Source organism: Artemia sp. Qi Xiang Cuo, chromosome 3, assembly GCF_049724085.1.
Source record: "Artemia sp. Qi Xiang Cuo chromosome 3, ASM4972408v1, whole genome shotgun sequence".
Classification (NCBI taxonomy): domain Eukaryota; kingdom Metazoa; phylum Arthropoda; class Branchiopoda; order Anostraca; family Artemiidae; genus Artemia; species Artemia sp. Qi Xiang Cuo.
Window position 1 is genome coordinate 27,393,603 of NC_142796.1, and position 17,278 is coordinate 27,410,880.

The 17,278-nt window shown below is 34.7% G+C and overlaps 1 protein-coding gene across 1 annotated transcript in view; it reads left to right on the plus strand.

Moving 5' to 3' along the window:
- Positions 1-4,750: 4,750 nt before the first annotated feature.
- Positions 4,751-17,278, plus strand: part of LOC148953949 (brefeldin A-inhibited guanine nucleotide-exchange protein 3-like) — a 53,567-nt gene continuing 41,039 nt past the window's right edge. The window contains exon 1 of the mRNA XM_089086034.1: positions 4,751-4,996. Coding sequence (XP_088942160.1) covers positions 4,751-4,996 — 246 coding nt within the window. The remainder of the gene's footprint in view (positions 4,997-17,278) is intronic.

Sequence of the window (17,278 nt, forward strand, 5' to 3'; positions counted from 1 at the left end):
TAGTGAGTTTGGAATATTTTAAGAGTCAAATTGAAAGGAAAACTGTATCAAGTGAATAGTGGAGAAAATATTTTTGTGATTTTGAATTGTAAATATAAATATGTTTCTGGGAAAAAAGGGAGTGAGAAAGAGACTTTGAGTTTCTGAATGGGGGGAGTGTGTGTATGAGTGAGAACAGCGTTGCCAGTTAGGTAAATGGAAATTATATTTTTTTTTTTTACATAACAGCCGAAAATCCAGAATGGAGAAAATGGAAAGAAAAGGAAAAGAATGAAAATTAATATTGGGGCAGTGTCGCCTTTCAGCTTTTTTTATTCGTATAAAATAGTGTGTTTTTTATGTATTGTAAAAACAAGCTGAAATGATACCGTAAGGTTCTTTTTAAGGTTTTTTGGGTAGGAGAGGAATAATTAATTATTATTATTTTTTTGTTTTGTTTTAGTGGCCTCTTCGTATAATTGGAATTTAAAGAATGTTTGTTTTTAATGGTGTAAAGTGGCCACCGCAAGCGGGGACCTCCTGTAGTGGGGGGATCAATACTCTGCGGGAGCGTATTTTTTTTTATTGTAGTTTTTATAAGTAGTAGTACAATAATGCGAAGAACACTCTTTGGCTGCCATTTTTATGTAATTTAATGTATAGGTGCCATTTAGATTCTTTGTTTTGAATTTTTTTTATTTATTGGTGCCACTGAGAGGAGGGGAGGTGGGATTAATTTTAAAAAAAGAGTAAAGGCGTTTGGTTACTCAGGCACTTATCAATTATTAATCTAAGAACGAAAATTTTGCTGATGCATCCTCTACTCTTCCTAAAACCACACTGTTCTTCTCTTAAAACCTTATCTACAGTATCTCTAAGTTTTAAGAAGTATTATGTATTAAAGTATTTTTTATTCAACAGACTATAGAAATCCTGTGAGAAATTAATTTTCCAATGTGTGGGCCCTTAACGTTAATACATCAAAGTATAATCACGTTTAAAATGGCCAGTACCGGCCTTTTTGTATTAAGTTGTAGAAAAACTGAAATCAAAGTCTTAGAAAAATTAACGATTGACAACGACGCCCATGCTATCATACCACTATTGTTTTTTATACCGGTTCCTTGTTAATTAAGGAAATTAGCATATTTGAGTTTCTAAGTTCATGTTTGTCCAGGTTTACCGTTCTTGGATCGCTTCAGTCGATTTTGCAATTTAGCTAAGGTAAAATATGTTTAGTGGTTAGAATTTCTTTCAGTAGTCACATTTTAAAGTCGACAGGCAGGATTACTCAAGCATGCTCATGCGTTTTTTATGTTTTTTCAAGGTTCTCTTAAGCAAGACTTTCATTAAACATAAGTTATCCAGAAATACAATTTTAATATTAGCAAACAGACCATGTAAAGTAATCAAGGGGTTAATAACTTCTGTTAAGGAAAAAACGTGCTGGAAGCCATAAAAAATGGGAAAGAAACTCTTTATTGGCATAATATAATTGATACTTGGAAATATTTTGGCATCTATAATTGTAATACCATCAAGTACCCTTTTTGTCTGTTGCGATTGAGACGCATCCTCCCTCCTTCTTCCAGCCTCTGCATATAGTGCACTGAATGTTTTATTCCATTTTCCAGTGTCTCATTTGTTTTATATTGATGGTTTTGTTATAATATCCTTAAATTTGTCTTTTCTTTCAGACTTTTTTTTAATTTTGTTCTTAATTGTCAAGAACGTTTCGAAAAAGGGTAAAAAAAAAAACATATTAAAACCTAAATACAAGAGAAATCACCGTGAGTGTGTAAAGGAAACCGAAAACAAACAGAAATTAAAATGAATAATCATGTCAAACATAGAAATACCAGATAATACTATTGATAAACAGATGAAACCTAAATTGGCGCAGCAAAAATGAATAGTCACGTCAAACTTAAATCGAACAGAAACTATTACACAGAGAGTGGAGCTATCAGCCGACAAAGCCCTTTAAACGCAAGAGCGTCCTTTGTGCTCTACTGGAAACGGTTTGTATTTCGAGCAGCATGCTTTCAGTTGTCACAACTTTAACAACAACACAGCAAAAAAATGAAATCACAATGCTAATCAAGGTTATGTTAATGAGATTCACCACAAATAAGAGCGGTTTTACGCCCCCCACCCCACCCCCAAACTCCTTTAAATGGCTTCAGTGTTATTTGTACTTTACTGAAAGCAATATGTATAATGAACAATGTGGTTTTTATCTTTTAACGCATTAGAAACAACAAGGAAGAAAATGATGACATTAAGATTATAGGATCGACGAAAAAATTTTAGAATAGACACAATTGTGATTTTAAATTTCATTTCACTATACTAAAGACCTTTTTTGTTATCAAAACCTTTTCTCTCGATTTTATTTCATTCAAATATATAGAAATTGGTACCTAAATAGAACTAATAAAAGTAACTTGGGTAATTTCTTAAGCAAGATTCAAGATTCAAGATAGTGTAAAAAGTGTTTAAAAAGAAGAAAATATGGAATGGATAAAAACTCACTACATTTCAGACTAACTTGATTTATTGTTTAAAATATAAACGATATTAATTCCCGAAATTCTCATATAGTTTTGAGTCTTCAATGTTAGAACGACAAAAGAGAAACTGTTATTTTATTTTTATCGCTAAAGTGCAAATGACACTCTTGTCTTTAGGTGATTTAGAAGGAGAGTAGTCCCACTTTCATATATGGTAATTTCTGTTTGTTATAAGATCTAAATTTATCGTTTAAGTTTTAGAGTTAATCATTTTTAGATTTATGCTCATATTTGTTAGTTTTATGTTTGGTATGATCACAGTTGTACGCAGGGGGGGGGGGGCTGGGCCTAGACCCTCCCCAAAGTCCTGTTTTTTTCGAATATCTGGGGACTTTCTATTTAAATCTTCAATAAATAATTGTGTTTTTATTATTGCCCACCCCCATGCCGCGAAAAAAACTTCTACGAACGTGCCAGTGGTGATTATTCATTTAATTTTCTGGTTGCTTTTGGTTTTGAACATTATTCATAGTAATTCCTGTCCGTTGTAAGTTTTCCATGTGTCAAATTTTCAATACTTTTTCTTTCTTATTTTATTAGATTGGCATTCCTTCAAATAAGTGAATACTAATCGAAGCAGTGTACACTAAAATACATTAGACACATTCTCCAATAGAATTGTCCATTTTTTTACATAAAAGAATGAAACAGTAAAAAGTGTTTTGGTTGTTTTTGGCTTCATGCATTATTCGTAGTAACTCCTGTCCGTTTTAAGTTCCATATGTCATATTTTCAATCTCTTTTTTTTCCTTTTTTTTCTTAGAGTAACATTTGTTCAAATAATCTCAGAGTAAAAAACCAACAAAGAGAAAAATCTCTAAAAAAAAAAAAAAAAAAAAAAAAAAAAAAAAAAAACGAGAATTTGGCCCGTGGAGAGAAAAGAAAAACAACAGAAAAAAAACAAACCCGAAATTTAGCCAGTATACAAAAAAGGCGTCTTCAGCACGAAAGACACAAAAAAAAAAAGAAAAAACTAAAAACCAATAAAACCACCACCAAAAAAAAAAAAACAAAAATGTACAATCGGCGCAAACTAATCCACGTAGGGAAATGATGCTATAATAGAGATACTTCAGTGAGGACACCATAGTAACTGTGGAAAAATAAAAAAAAAACTGTGAATTACTTTGATTATTTTGTTGTGAAATAATCCTTTTCATTGCTATTACTGAAGCAAATTGTTTTGGCCTAGCTGGTAAAATAATCCCCTGGTGATTAGTTAAAATCTTAACTCCTTTATTGACAATTGATTCACTCTTTAGAAGGTTATCATAAATTGGGTCAATATTTAAATTACCCGTGTCCCTCTTTATGGAAAGGTTAGCAAACATATGTTTTTTAATTTCTATGGCTTCCCTGGCCCATTGGGTGTACCCCTTATCATTAGAAATAGCCAAGGCTTCATCAAATTTTACAAAATGATCTGGTTGAAGCCAAATATGCTCTGCTAAAGCTGAAACGAAAGTTTCTGGAGGCTTGCTTAATTGTTGGGTTTTTTCTATTGAATTACGGTGTTCAATAAACCTTTCAACAAATTGTTGGTGAGTCCTACCAATATAGAACTTCCCACAAGAACACGGAATTTTATACACCCCACTTACTAAATTTCCCCGAGTTAAATCCTTACCAGAACTAAAAAAAACTACTCATTGGCCTCAGCGATTGGAAACATGTATCAATACCAAACTTACGTAAAACCCGTGAAAGTTTCTCCCCCAACCCAGGTCCATATGGTAATGAAATGAAGCTTTTTGATACAACTAAATTTAAAGATTGAGAAACCTCAATAACCCTACTACTATGTTTGGCCCATCTATTTTCAATTATTTTATCAATGAACTTAATAGGATAACTATTACAAAATAAAATATCCCTCAAGTATAACAATTCTGAATCCAGAAATTCCTGGGAACAGATTTTAAAGGCCCTATCCACTAGTGAAATTACAACCCCCCTTTTCACCGACATAGGGTGACAAGAATGAAAATTTAAATACCTATCATTGTGCGTAGGTTTTCTGTAAATCTAGGAAAGAAAATGGAGGTCCCTTTTAATTAATAAAATATCCAGAAAAGGTATTTTATTATTATCCTCAAATTCAACTGTAAATTTAATATTATTATCAAAACTATTTAAATGCTTACAAAAAAGATCTTTCATTAATCTCAGAGTAACATTTGTTCAAATCATACCAATGCATGCTAAACTATTTTAGGCACATTCTTCTGAAGAGCAGTCCATTTTTTGACACGGAAGACTGGAACATCATATGCGGAACTGTTTTCAAGCTGCTAGAAGTCACCATATTTCCACTGAATCAGCTCTGCTTTGCTTTCTCGTCTGGATCTGACTACTATTATGGTGATACGGCTTCTGTTAAAATAACAGCCAAGAATGAAGGCGACACAAACAGTGCTACAAGGCTTCACCATCTAACGCAACAGGTATTTAGGGATCTAATCAACCACGTGCGCAGAATGGGAACTTGGATTCATGCTCCCCCTGAAATCCAAAGATTCTATTTCTCTCTTGTGATATTGTATTTTAAAAACAGTTTACCTGTTTCTTGCTTTTTTAAATCCGTTTTTCTCCCTCCCTACTCCATCGTATGGAATGTGCTCTACGTCCCCCCTAACTAGGCTTCTTTCCTCATAAAAAGCAAGATTAAACAAATGAAAATAATAAAAACCTACACTTCCATCTTTTTAGATTAAAAAAAAAGAAAGTTAAATACTGTTCTTAGATGAAAATTAAATAAACAAAAACAAGTTTTTAACTGAAAGCAAGGAGCAATATTAAAACTAAAACCGAACAGAAATTGTTTTGCACAGTATTTTAATTTCTTATCTTTTTTCAAATCGTGCCAGAAAATTCCCCTCCCCCTCCGTAATTAATTTCCCGAGAAATCCCCCCCATAAAAAATTCCTCCCGCAGAAAATCCCCCCCAAGGAAAATTCTTCCTGCGTAAAATTCCCCCTTTGAAATCTTACTCCGGACATCTTCCCTAATATCTAAGAATCCTCCCCCCCCCCCCCGAAAATTACCTCCGGGCCATTCTCCTTACTTTCATTCAGATATTTTTTTAATTTCTGATTGTTTTTCAAATCAGACTGGAAATCCCTCGGTGGAAAATTTTCCAATAAAAATTTCCTCTTCCGCTTAAAATTTCTCTCAGGAACCCCCCCCCCCTCCCTGAGAAGTCTCTTAAAACAAATAAAAAGAATTCCGTCTATGAATCCCTGAAAATTTCCTCCCCGCGGAAAATTCTGCTCTTGGCAAACCATCCCCGCTGAAGGTCCCCCCCCTAAAAATTTTCTTGTATTTTTCATTAACAAATACTATATTTAAGCATTGGTCAAATCTTACAGCTCTTTCCTCAGGGCTTGTGAAGGGTTACGTCATCCCTAGAGGCATAGCTATTGGACCTTTCAACCATACTGAACCAAATGAATATCTTAAAAATTTTTATCGAAAGTCTGTGGGGGAAAATGGGTGTTAGAGGGAGCTAGTTGCCCTCAAATCTTTTTGTTCACCTAAAAAAGGCACTAGAACCTTGAATTACCGCTTGAATGAGCCCTCAAATAAACACGTATCTGTGATATTTCTTCTGACCAAAAAAACGAAATTCCACACTTTTGTAGATAGGAGCGCGATACCTCTGCAGTAGGGTTCTCTGATATGCTGAATCTGACGGTTTGATTTTCTTTAAGATAGCTTGGCTTTTGGGGGCGTTTCCCCCTGTTGTCTAAATCAGGCAAATTTTCTGAGGGTTGTACCTTTTGATGGATGACATTAAACTTAATGAATTTCGTATGTTTAGAGGTAATCCCAAAAGTTGATTCTTTTGATGTATTAACTGCTATCAGAATTCCTTTTTTTATAGTTTCAGTTACATTCGGGTTAAGTCGCTCCTTACTTGCAGTTCGTTGCCACGAACAGTTTCACAGTCATTTATAGATAATTCTTTGATTTTTAAAAACAAAAGAATGTAGTGTTGTGCCCCAGTAGCCAACTTTTTATATTTTAAGTTTTTCATAAATTACGGGGTATCCCTCGACTGTAGTTGGAGATAGTTCTCCCCCTATCCCCCAATTCGTTTCTATTTTTAGTGCAAGAAACTTTTGCTTATGATTGTTTTAGGGTTTAGTTTTTAGACGTTTAAGCGACTAATACAATTCTGATTTTTAGGAAATCAATGTCTTCATAAAAATATCCGATATACCCTCCCTCCTTCGAGGGCCGTATAAGCCCTCCCGTATGGGCTTTGAAGTGCAAATCGGATGCTTTTTTTTATGTTGTTCTTTATCTTCAGTTTATAATACAATGTTTGACGGGATGAGATTTGGAGTTCAAGCGGTGTAAAACACTACTTTTATTCGTAGTTCCTAGTGTTTCTTAATAATTGATTAAATTTTGAAGAAACATAGCTTTTGTTAAACGTTAATGTGCCTTTAAAAATTAAGACGAACAGAAATAAGTTTGTGTAAGCTGTTAAACTTATATTGTATAGAAACTAAAATGACTGAACAGCAAGAACTCAGAACCAACGGGAAATTAAAACGAACAACAAAGGTAAACTTGGAACAAACAAATTACCAGCAACAAAGGTGATGTTACCGTCTCGAAACCCAAAAAAAAGGTTAGAGTGCTGTATGCGCTTTTCTGAAAACTAAAATCATTGCTGAAACTGGAATGTTTAACCCATTGATTTTCTGAACATTTAAAAAGTAGGGATTTAAAAGGGATACTGATGTGACGGAAATAATGTCTCTTTCAAACAGTAAAGCTAAATAGATCGTCAAAAATGTTTTATGTTGAAATTTTTACAAAAATAATTGTGTTCTTGCATACCCCAAACCCCTGAAAGAACTCAAAGGGTCATTTGTGCTTTACTGAAAACTAAATAAATAGCTTAAATCTTTAGTTGAATTTAGTTTATAGATTTTCTATGTATATGAAAGGAATAGGTTTCAGAGGTAACGCAAGGAGCTATACACCACCCGTGTATTATTATTCCTGACTTCCGTATATCTTATTCCTGACTTCCCGTATATCTTATACGGAAGTCAGGAATAAGATATACGTTATATATGTATATCTTATACGTATATCTTATATGGAATTCCGTATATCTTATTCCTGACTTCCCGTGTATTATTTCTTCTTCTTTTTTTTCCTGACTACTTGGAACGGAAGGGGTGTCCGTAAAATTTTTTAAGGGAGTTTAATTGCTTGGAAACTGAAAGTTTTAGTGTTTTTTTAACAGTCAAAAGTGAAGGGCAATACCCATCTTTCTGTGCCGTTCTTCATACCCTCTTTGCCCTTAACCCCAATTGTAATTTTACATATTGGTTATATTTACCAAATGTTTACAAACAATTTTACCATTTTCTTCTAAGTTGTCGTAACGTTGAACGGACATGACGTCAGGGAACACATGAACCCCCCCTTAACCCAGGGGCAAGGGATGTAAATTTCGCAAATTGCTGGTTGATTTTAGGTACGTTTTATAGTTGGACGAGGGGGGCTTGTTTGTTTGTTTTTTGCGTTTGATTCCCTCAAAAGTTCTAAGGATTATTTCCCTGGTAAAGAAAACGTTTTTTAGAGGGGGGTTTGAAATGGGCCAATAGATTTTGTTCATGGAAAGTTTCACTTACATTCGTATCCCCTTGTATCAAGAGTAAATAATGTACAAACATTGTTTGAGGGCATGGTGCTTTCAAAAATAAAACCAAAAAAGACTAAAAACTTTTTTATCGTAGAAAGCCCAAGACTTATATCCTTATATCCGAAACTTATATATAAGTCCCTGGCCAAAGGCTGAAGGAAAAATTGAAAACAAATATTTGTACCCCGAAAATAGGATTCGATAAAGGGCTGAAAAAGGGCCAATAAACTTTTTTTTTCTATGGACGGGTTGAAACATTATGGTAACTCCCTGAGCCATGGAACCCTAATTCATAGAGACAATTTAATTTATATTGCATTTGCTCTCTCCCCCCCCCTCCCGAAAAAAAAACTGAGCCCTTAGCAGGGGAAACTTGATCGCCTCAAAGTTAATTTTATAAAGCCCTTGGGCCATGGGGACCCAAAATACACTAAATAAACTGAAAGGAACATTTTACCACTCCCTCCACCCAGAAAATTGGGCCAGAAAAGTGTAATTAGTTTTCTATTAGTTGAGTACTGGTCCTCCAAATACTATTAGATCCGTAAAACGGTCCAAATCTAATTTTCCAATTGTCTTGAAACTTTCAAGAATGTTTGTCTAGGCTAAGGGGACCGAAGATTTTGTTACAGGGAGAAGGGTGTTAACAAGCCCAGGAATGGGACGACAAAAGTTTGCTCCAATCAGTTTGAAACTTACAGTTGAAAGTCCCTGGCCTAGGTTGGACCTAATAACATTAGGTAAAAAGTAAGGGGCATGATTTTCTCTAAAATGGGGTCCAAAAAGAGCATAAAACTTTTTCTTCTAATTGTTTCAAAACTTTTCTTTGTGAACTGGAACGACTCCAGTTCACCAGAAAAACAGAAAAAAGGTATTGGCTCCATCCCGAAAAAGGGCCAAAAATATTTTTCGTCGAACGGCTTGAATATTACACCCGTAAGCTCCTGTACCTATGGAAGCCCAGGGAACCTTTGTTCACTAAAAAGAAATTAAGTTTGTCGTTCGGATCCCAAAACTGGTGCCAAAAAATTATTTATTCGATGAGTATAATACTTTTTAAGTCATTTGGTTAAGGGGACCCCAAGTCACAAGAGGGGGACAAAATATTAGTTCACCTGAAAATTGAGCCTTCTTTATGTTGTGCTGAATAAAAAAAGCCACTGCTCGAAGCACAAATCATTTTTAGTTAAAAAAAAAATGTTTGCAGTCCTTAAAAGGGCACTAGAACTTTCGATTTTCAGAAAAATTACCACCCTCCGAAGGTTTTACAACCACTCCTTATATACAAGTGAATGGAGGGAAAATAAGTAAAAAAAATAGTAGAGGGGAGGTACATGGTTCTTAACTTAGGCTGCGCTAGAGCATCGTCTCAGAAATAATCCTTCGGTGTAAAAATATAAAGAATTTTGGGTTTTATAAAATATGTAGTAATCTATAAGTATTCCCAGTACATTCCTTTCTCAATTGTCTTCATTGCTACTATATCCTTAACTCTCCTTATGGTGACCTGATCAATTGTCATATTTTGGCTGGGGGCTCAGCCAATACTAGGATACGTTCCTTGGGAGAAATTTCTAGTCCAATTAAAAACAAGTATGAAAAAGTTATTTGGAGACTGTCATTTTTATCTACTAGCTTCTGTATTTTATTTGTTTGTTTGTTCTGTTTAGGATTTTCAGAAATATTTTAAAATATTTTTATATCCGTTTAATTGATTAATAACCCGCTGGGCTTTTCTGTTCGCTACGTCGATGAATTTTTTTTTAGTCCTTCAAATGATTTACTCATAGACTTTATATAAACTGAACTCTTTATTCAGTTTGTCAAGGTCATTTTTTGTATTGTAATGGAAGGATAATTAATCATTTCTGGTCTATTAAATATTTGTCGAATTCTGCTTCGTTTTTTTTTTATTTATATGTATAAGCTCATTTTTTTGCTCACCTTTCGTAAAATTAAATTAAAAACAAAATATTTTTCACGAAAAAAATGAGTATTTTTCAGTGTTCTGTTTACTTAAGAAATTTTTGTGTAAAAAGATGTTAAATCTTTAAAAAAAAGATTATATAAATAAAAATGATAAATCTAAAGAAATGAAACTTAAAACGAACAGAACTTACAATAAACAGAGAAGTCAAGCTTAAAATGAATATCTTTTAATATTGCTACTTACGTTTCTTCAGGAAATATATTTTTAATAGCAAAACGAGAAATTTTTGGTAGGCAGGTACTTACAGTCAAGTAGACTTTCCCCAAGAAATGCTTTCACCGATCCCTTTGCAAGAATTTCCAGAAATTCTCTATGGATCTTGCTGTTTCGCGCTAGATTTTGAAAAGTACATGGAAAAATTCCCCATAGATCTTGAAAAATGGTTTGTTTTTTTCCGTTTATTCAATTGAAAAAAAGAGAAAAATCCTTGCTCCCCCTCTCTATATTTCCAATGATTGGCGCTACTGCAAAGTAGCCGATACTACCTCCCAGAAACTGGTCTAAAATAGCTCTGAATCAGGGTCTGCAAGATGGAGAAGGGAACTAGCCATATAACATATTTTTACTTACCCCTATTTTTGGTAGCTCAACAAAATGTTCTCTTCTTTACGGTGGGTATATTTAATAAAGAATGTGCCCTGCTGTTGCAATCATAGGATATTGCACCGAAGTGTAAACTTTGGTGAAAGTCTAACCCCATATTGTCGGCCAACGCTACCCTATAAGACTCCAAAGAAGAAAAGAGAGAAAGAAAGACTTTACCTAAAGAACATGTACTTGTATTTTATAGTGTAACGAATCCCTGTTTCTTTAGAAATTGGGTTGCCTTGGCTCAGTTACCTTTTTCTAGTGCAAGGAACTGATAGTTTTATTTATTGTAATATCTGGAATCGTTTTGAGGTTGGCTGTGGAAACGGATAATTTTCTTTTCAGTGCGACTCTATTTAATGTTCAAGAACACGAGATGAGGGGCATTGCCCTGGTCCCACTGACATAGGTCCCACTCATGTTTTTATATAATTATCACAAAACAACTATCCGAAAAAGAAGCTTTTCAAAGAAAAGTAGAGTCATATTAAACTTAAGAACAGCAGAAATAAATTATATCGCAATTGAAACCCAAAACGACCAGAAATTAACTATGAAAGAATAAATGAGACCCAAAACGAACATAATTTAAACAAATCATTATAGAAAACATAGAGATACACTGTAAAAAAAAATTGTTTGAGATTCAACAAAAATTGTTTGTAATGTTTATCAACAACAAAATTGGAATTTCAATAGCTGAAATTAAATATTAGAGACCATTTTGGAATTCCATGCTCATTATTGAATTTTCAATTTGCTGAGAAACAAAAATGTTTAATTCCCATACCCGAATTGAATTTTCAATTTGTTGACAAAACAACATGTTGGATTTTAAGATCCTTATTGGATTTCCATCTTGTTTGCTGGATTTCCCGTTCTTTTATTGTATTTCCATCACTAGCGTTGTTCAATTTCCTATAGATAGGTCTACAGTCTAATATCTAGTTCTCAGGATTCAGTTTCCCTTTCTTCTTTCTGAAGCATCAATAAATACAAAAAAGAATCTCATTTATTTTACAAGAACAGAAAATTAAAACAAAAAATTCTCCCAGTTAATATGACACCTCTTAACGGCTGCATTTTTTCATAGTGGAAATCAGTAAATCAATGGCGTAGTAGCAGGCCGACAGAAGACACTTGAGTAAAAAGTGAGAATTATATTGAACGTTCAAGTCAAACATAAAACGAACAAAAATTACTACAAACAAAAGTTTGTACAACCGTAAAGTTTGTACAACCCTTCCCCAACCGTAAAGTCTAAAGCTTGTTGCGTCATTTGTGTTTTATTGAAAACTATATTGTCTTTTGATTTAGCTCAACATAACCTTCAGTCTCCGAAATTTCACCTCAATACTCTTGGCCTATTCGTACACACCCAGGATTAGACCCCCGGCGCCACGCTGGCGTATCGACTGAACGCCGCCAACAAGAGGCCAGGTTTACCGCCGCCAAAGTACTACAATGGCGCCGGCGCGCCGCCGCCGGCAGAGGCGGTGGCGTTCGGCTGACTTAGAATTATTTTTGCGGCAATTCTTTATTGCGTCAACCACAAAGTCGTTCTTTTCTCGTGTGGTTAAGTATTTTGATTTTCCTGATTAGAAATCAAGCAGGTCTTGCACTATCCCCGAATTTTCGGGGATTTCCTCGAAAATCTATGTGCCACCCCGAAAAAAAATTTGACTCTTCGAATCTCTGAAAATCACCCAATCACGATGCCACCTCTAGAGATATTTCACTAGTGACTGTCCCTGCCAAATATTACTTTGTTTACCATAATTCTTTACTACTCTCTTGTTCGTTAATTTTCGTCTCTTGTGTTACTTTGCATATAAACCAGATAGATACAATTGCAATATACACGGCTCTTCATATGTTGACAAAAGTGTCGTCTTTATGAAATAAAAAAAAAAACAAGTTTCTTTTAACTGAGAGTAAGGAGCGACATTAAAACTTAAAACGAACAGCAATTATTCCGTATATGAAAGGGGCTGTCCCCTCCTCAACGCCTCGCTCTTTACGCTAAAGTTTTGATTTTTTTTTAAAGTAGAGGGGTAAAAAAAATCAAACTTGAGCGTAAAGAGTGAAGCATTGATGAGAGGATAGCCACTTTCATATATGGAATAATTGCTGTTCGTTTTAAGTTTTAATGTCGCACCTTACTTTCAGTTAAAAAAACCTGTTTTTTATTTAATTTCTGAACGTTTTTCAACTTATGCAGGTTCAATTTTGGCTCACCGTGCATGAAAAATTAAAACACAATTTGCATATTAATTTTGGCAGATATATTTCGGATATGAAGGGTCTCTCCCTCCTCAATACATTGCTCTCTACGGTAAAGCTGTTAGCACTTTTTAAAAAATGCTTCATATTCTAATTAAACAGCCCCCGTGTTTCAATTTTAGTAAACAGTCAAACTTTAGCGTAAAGAATAAGGTATTGAGGAGGGAGCAACCCTTCATATATGGCATAATTTCTGTTCGTTTTTTAAATAATGCTGGTAAATCTGGCTCACCCTCTATGAAATATACCCCTCCCCCTCACGAAATACTCCTTCGTAGAAATTTCATGCAACATAAAGTGCACCCCCCCCCCCGTCAAATTCCCTCCAGACAGTTCCTTCCTCGCTGAGAATACCCCCACCCCCTCTGTAAAATGGCTTGTGGATGATTCACCCTGAAAAATTCTCCTTAGCATTAGTTCATTGGATTAAGACTTTAATCTATAATCGGTTTCTCGATCGCTCCATAAATGCCGCCTTCCGTGGAAATTATTTCCCAGAAAACAAAACACGTGGATAAGAGCCCCCGAAACATCTCCATATAAAAATTTGGTAAAAAGAATGTAAGGCAATTAAAAAGAATTTCGTATGCTAATTCTGTCAAAACTCCCCAGTGTAAAATTTTCCCAAGAATATTCACTCATCAGAAATTTCCCTCCCAGAGGAAAATCTTCTCCTTAGAAATCAACCCCCAGAGCAACCCCCCTCCCCGCCCAAAAAATGGCTGTATACTTCCCAATAACAAAATTTGTATGTAAACAATGGTCAAAGCTCACAACTTGTAGCTCATCCCCTCGGGGACTGTGGTGAGTCATTTTACATCTAAAAATATAGTTATTAGATTTTTCGATCATACTCAACAAATTGGCTATCTAAAAATTTCAGTCCAGTGACTTTGGGGGAAAACATGAGCGTGGGAGGGGACCCTGTTGCCCTCCAATTTTTTGGTCACCTAAAAAGGCCACTATAACTTTTGATATCCGTTCCAATGAGCCCTCTCGCCACATTTTAGGACCACTAGGTAGATACGATCACCCCTGGGAAGAAAAACAAAACAAAAAACAAATAAGCACACATCCGTGATCTTTCTTCTGGCAGAAAAAAATACAAAATTCCACATTTTTGCATATAGGAGGTTTAAATCTCTACAAAAGGGTTATCTGATACGCTGAATCTGATGTTGCGATTTTTATTAAGATTCTATTACTTTAGGGGGTGCGTTCCCCCTTTTTTAAAAATAAGACAAATGTTCTCAGGCTCGTAACTTTTGATGGGTAACTTGATGAAATTTATATATTTGAGATCGGCATAAAAATCCGATTCTCTTGACGTATCTATTAGTATCGAAATTGATATCCGTTTTTTAGAGCTTTAGCTACTATTGAGCGGAGTCACTCCTTACCTACAGTTTGCTACGATAAGCTGTTTGATGAGATTAAACCACTTCGAAGGTAGTTTTCCAATTACTATAAGATTCTTACATCATTCGTAGTTACGAATTTTATTTTTGAGTTGAAGATAACGCATACACTATACAGGTTCAGTTGGATTTTGAAATTGATAGCCAACAGATTAATTCGACAGCTGAATCGTAAGTCTATAAAATTTTGTTTCCCTTTGCTATTTTTAGATACATTTTCTTAATGTTTAGTACATAATTATTGAACGCCTGATAGATTAAAGAAAATACAATCTTTTTTCTGAAAAATTTTTACAGGAAGAAAATTTTTTACAGCTATCATTTTTAAATGATAATACCTCAATATTTTTTTAATTTAAAGCAGGGATGCCAAAAAAAATTTTTTTTTTTATTTAAAGCGGAGACGGAAGAAAATGATATCAAATTCCCTGGGAAATTATAGAAATATTTTTATAGACCCAGGGCCTTCCATTGGGATTTTTTCCTTGTCTTGGGTATTTTTGGATTTCTTATAGGCTACTGGCCTAATTTGGCTTTTGTGTGTGCTCCCTTTTAATTAGATTCCTTGGATCTTATTAAATGCCACGGCGAATCTATTACCTATTATTTCATTTATTATGCAAGGGTTCAAATGAAAACAGATTTTTTTTTTCAATAGGTCAAATGGAAGCATACACAGCCATATAAGTCTAAAAAACATTGCAAAAACTGGGAAATCAATTTCCAAGGAGTAAGGAGCAATTTTTAAGGAGTAACCTTATTTATAAGGTTTTCAATTTATAACTGTTGGTTTATCAGAAAGTTTGCAGCCAATTTAAAAAAAAATAAAGAACATGTGTTAATAATCGTCAAAAAATGAGCCAAAAAATAAATGAGCATTCGACCTTAGAAAGTGTTGCTTTCTTGACTGTTCCAATAAAAGAGAAAGACTCCCATTAATTCTTATTCCCAAAAAGGGATTAAAAGAATTGGCAAGATTAGGGAGTGAGGAGTATGGTCTAGGCAAGAATAAGAACTTGTCTGCCATCTCTCTTTTGCCCAACCTTCACTTCCATTTTCTTTGTGAAGATTTCAAGTTGGGACCTAGTTCAGTAAAGCTCTTTTCTTTGAAAGATAATTCTAAGCCATGCTTATTGAAAAGAGTTTGGCTAGGCTTTGCCTAGTCTTGATGTTGCTAGAATTTGTGGCACACCAGGACTTTTTAACTATGAAGCAGTTAATAATTCCACCCATCCCCCAAAATTCAAGGAATCCTGATAAAAATCGCATTATCAGATTCAACGTACCAGAGAACCATTCTGTAGTAGTTTCAAGCTCCTATACGCAAAAAATGTGGAATTTTGCTATTTTTGCCAGAACACAAATCAAGGATGCGTGTTTATTTGTTGTTGTTTTTTTTTTCATGGGTGACCATATTGAAATAATAGTCCTAGAAGATCAGGAGAGGGTGCATTCGAACGGAAATTAAAAGTTCTAGTGCCCTTTATAAGTGACAAAAATTATTGGAGGACAAATGGCCCCTCTCGCACGCCCATTTACTTCCCGAAGTTATCTGATCAGAATTTTTAGATATAAATTTTGTTCAGTAATGTTGGAAGATCAAATAACTATGTCTTTAGGGGTAAAATGACCCCCACAGTCCGTGAGGAGAGGCCTGTAAGTTATGAAATGTGCCCATTGGGAAGTATAGCATTTGTTATTGGGAAGTATACAGACATTTTTCGGGAGGGGGGCGGGGGTATTTTGTGCTTGGGGTGATTTCCATTGGGAGAATTTTCCTTGGGGAGGGAAATTTCTAGGGTGGGTTGAATTTTCCAGGGAATATTTTACACTGGGGAGATTTGACCGAACTCCTATATGAAATTCTTTTCAATTCTCTTACTTTCTTTTTGCCAACTCAAGTTTGCATGTGGAGATGTTCCGGAGGAAGTATCCGGGGGCTATTTTTGCATGGTTGGATTTCCAGAAAAAAATTCTAAGGAAGGGGGCGTTCCCGGAATTATTGAGAAACCGATTAGAGATTAAAGTCTTTTTTAAATGAAAGTATGCTAAGGCTAATTTTTCAGGCTGAATCGTCCGCAAGAAATTTTGCGAGGAAGGTGGATTTTCAGCAAAGACGAACTGTCTGAAGGAGACTGGACGGGGGGGGGGAGGTTTACTTTACGTTGGATGAAATTTTCACGGAGAGATTTTCCGTGAGGGGAGGGTATATATCACGGAGGTATTATCTGCATTATTAGAAAAACGAACTGAAATTAAACATAAAAAAACAAGTTTTTTTTAACTGAAAGTAAGGAGCAGCATTAGAACTCAAAATGAACAGAAATTATTCCGTATATGAAGTTTTGCCCCCCTCCTCAATACCTTGGTCCTTATGCTTAAGTTTGACTGTTTGTCCCAATGTTTTAAGAACCGCTATTGAAACACAGGTCCCGTTTAATTAGAATAGGAAGCTTTTTTAAAAGTGCTAACAGCTTTAGAGCAAAGAGCAAGTTATTGAGGAGGGACAAACCTTTATATACGGAATAATGCTGGTTTTTGAGTTTTAATGTTTCTCCTTACTTTCAGTTTAAAACACTTGTTTTTTTTTATTTAATTTGTTCAAAGCCAAGTAAACTTCCTAGATATGGTTGAGTTACTTAAGTGTTGTGATGGGAAAGCGGGAACAATTTTAAACCAAATTCACAATGTTCTTCAAGATTGAAATATACTTACAGAGAATTGGGCTGGATTCTATGCAGATATCTTTGGTATGATAACCCAATTATGGGAGAATCAA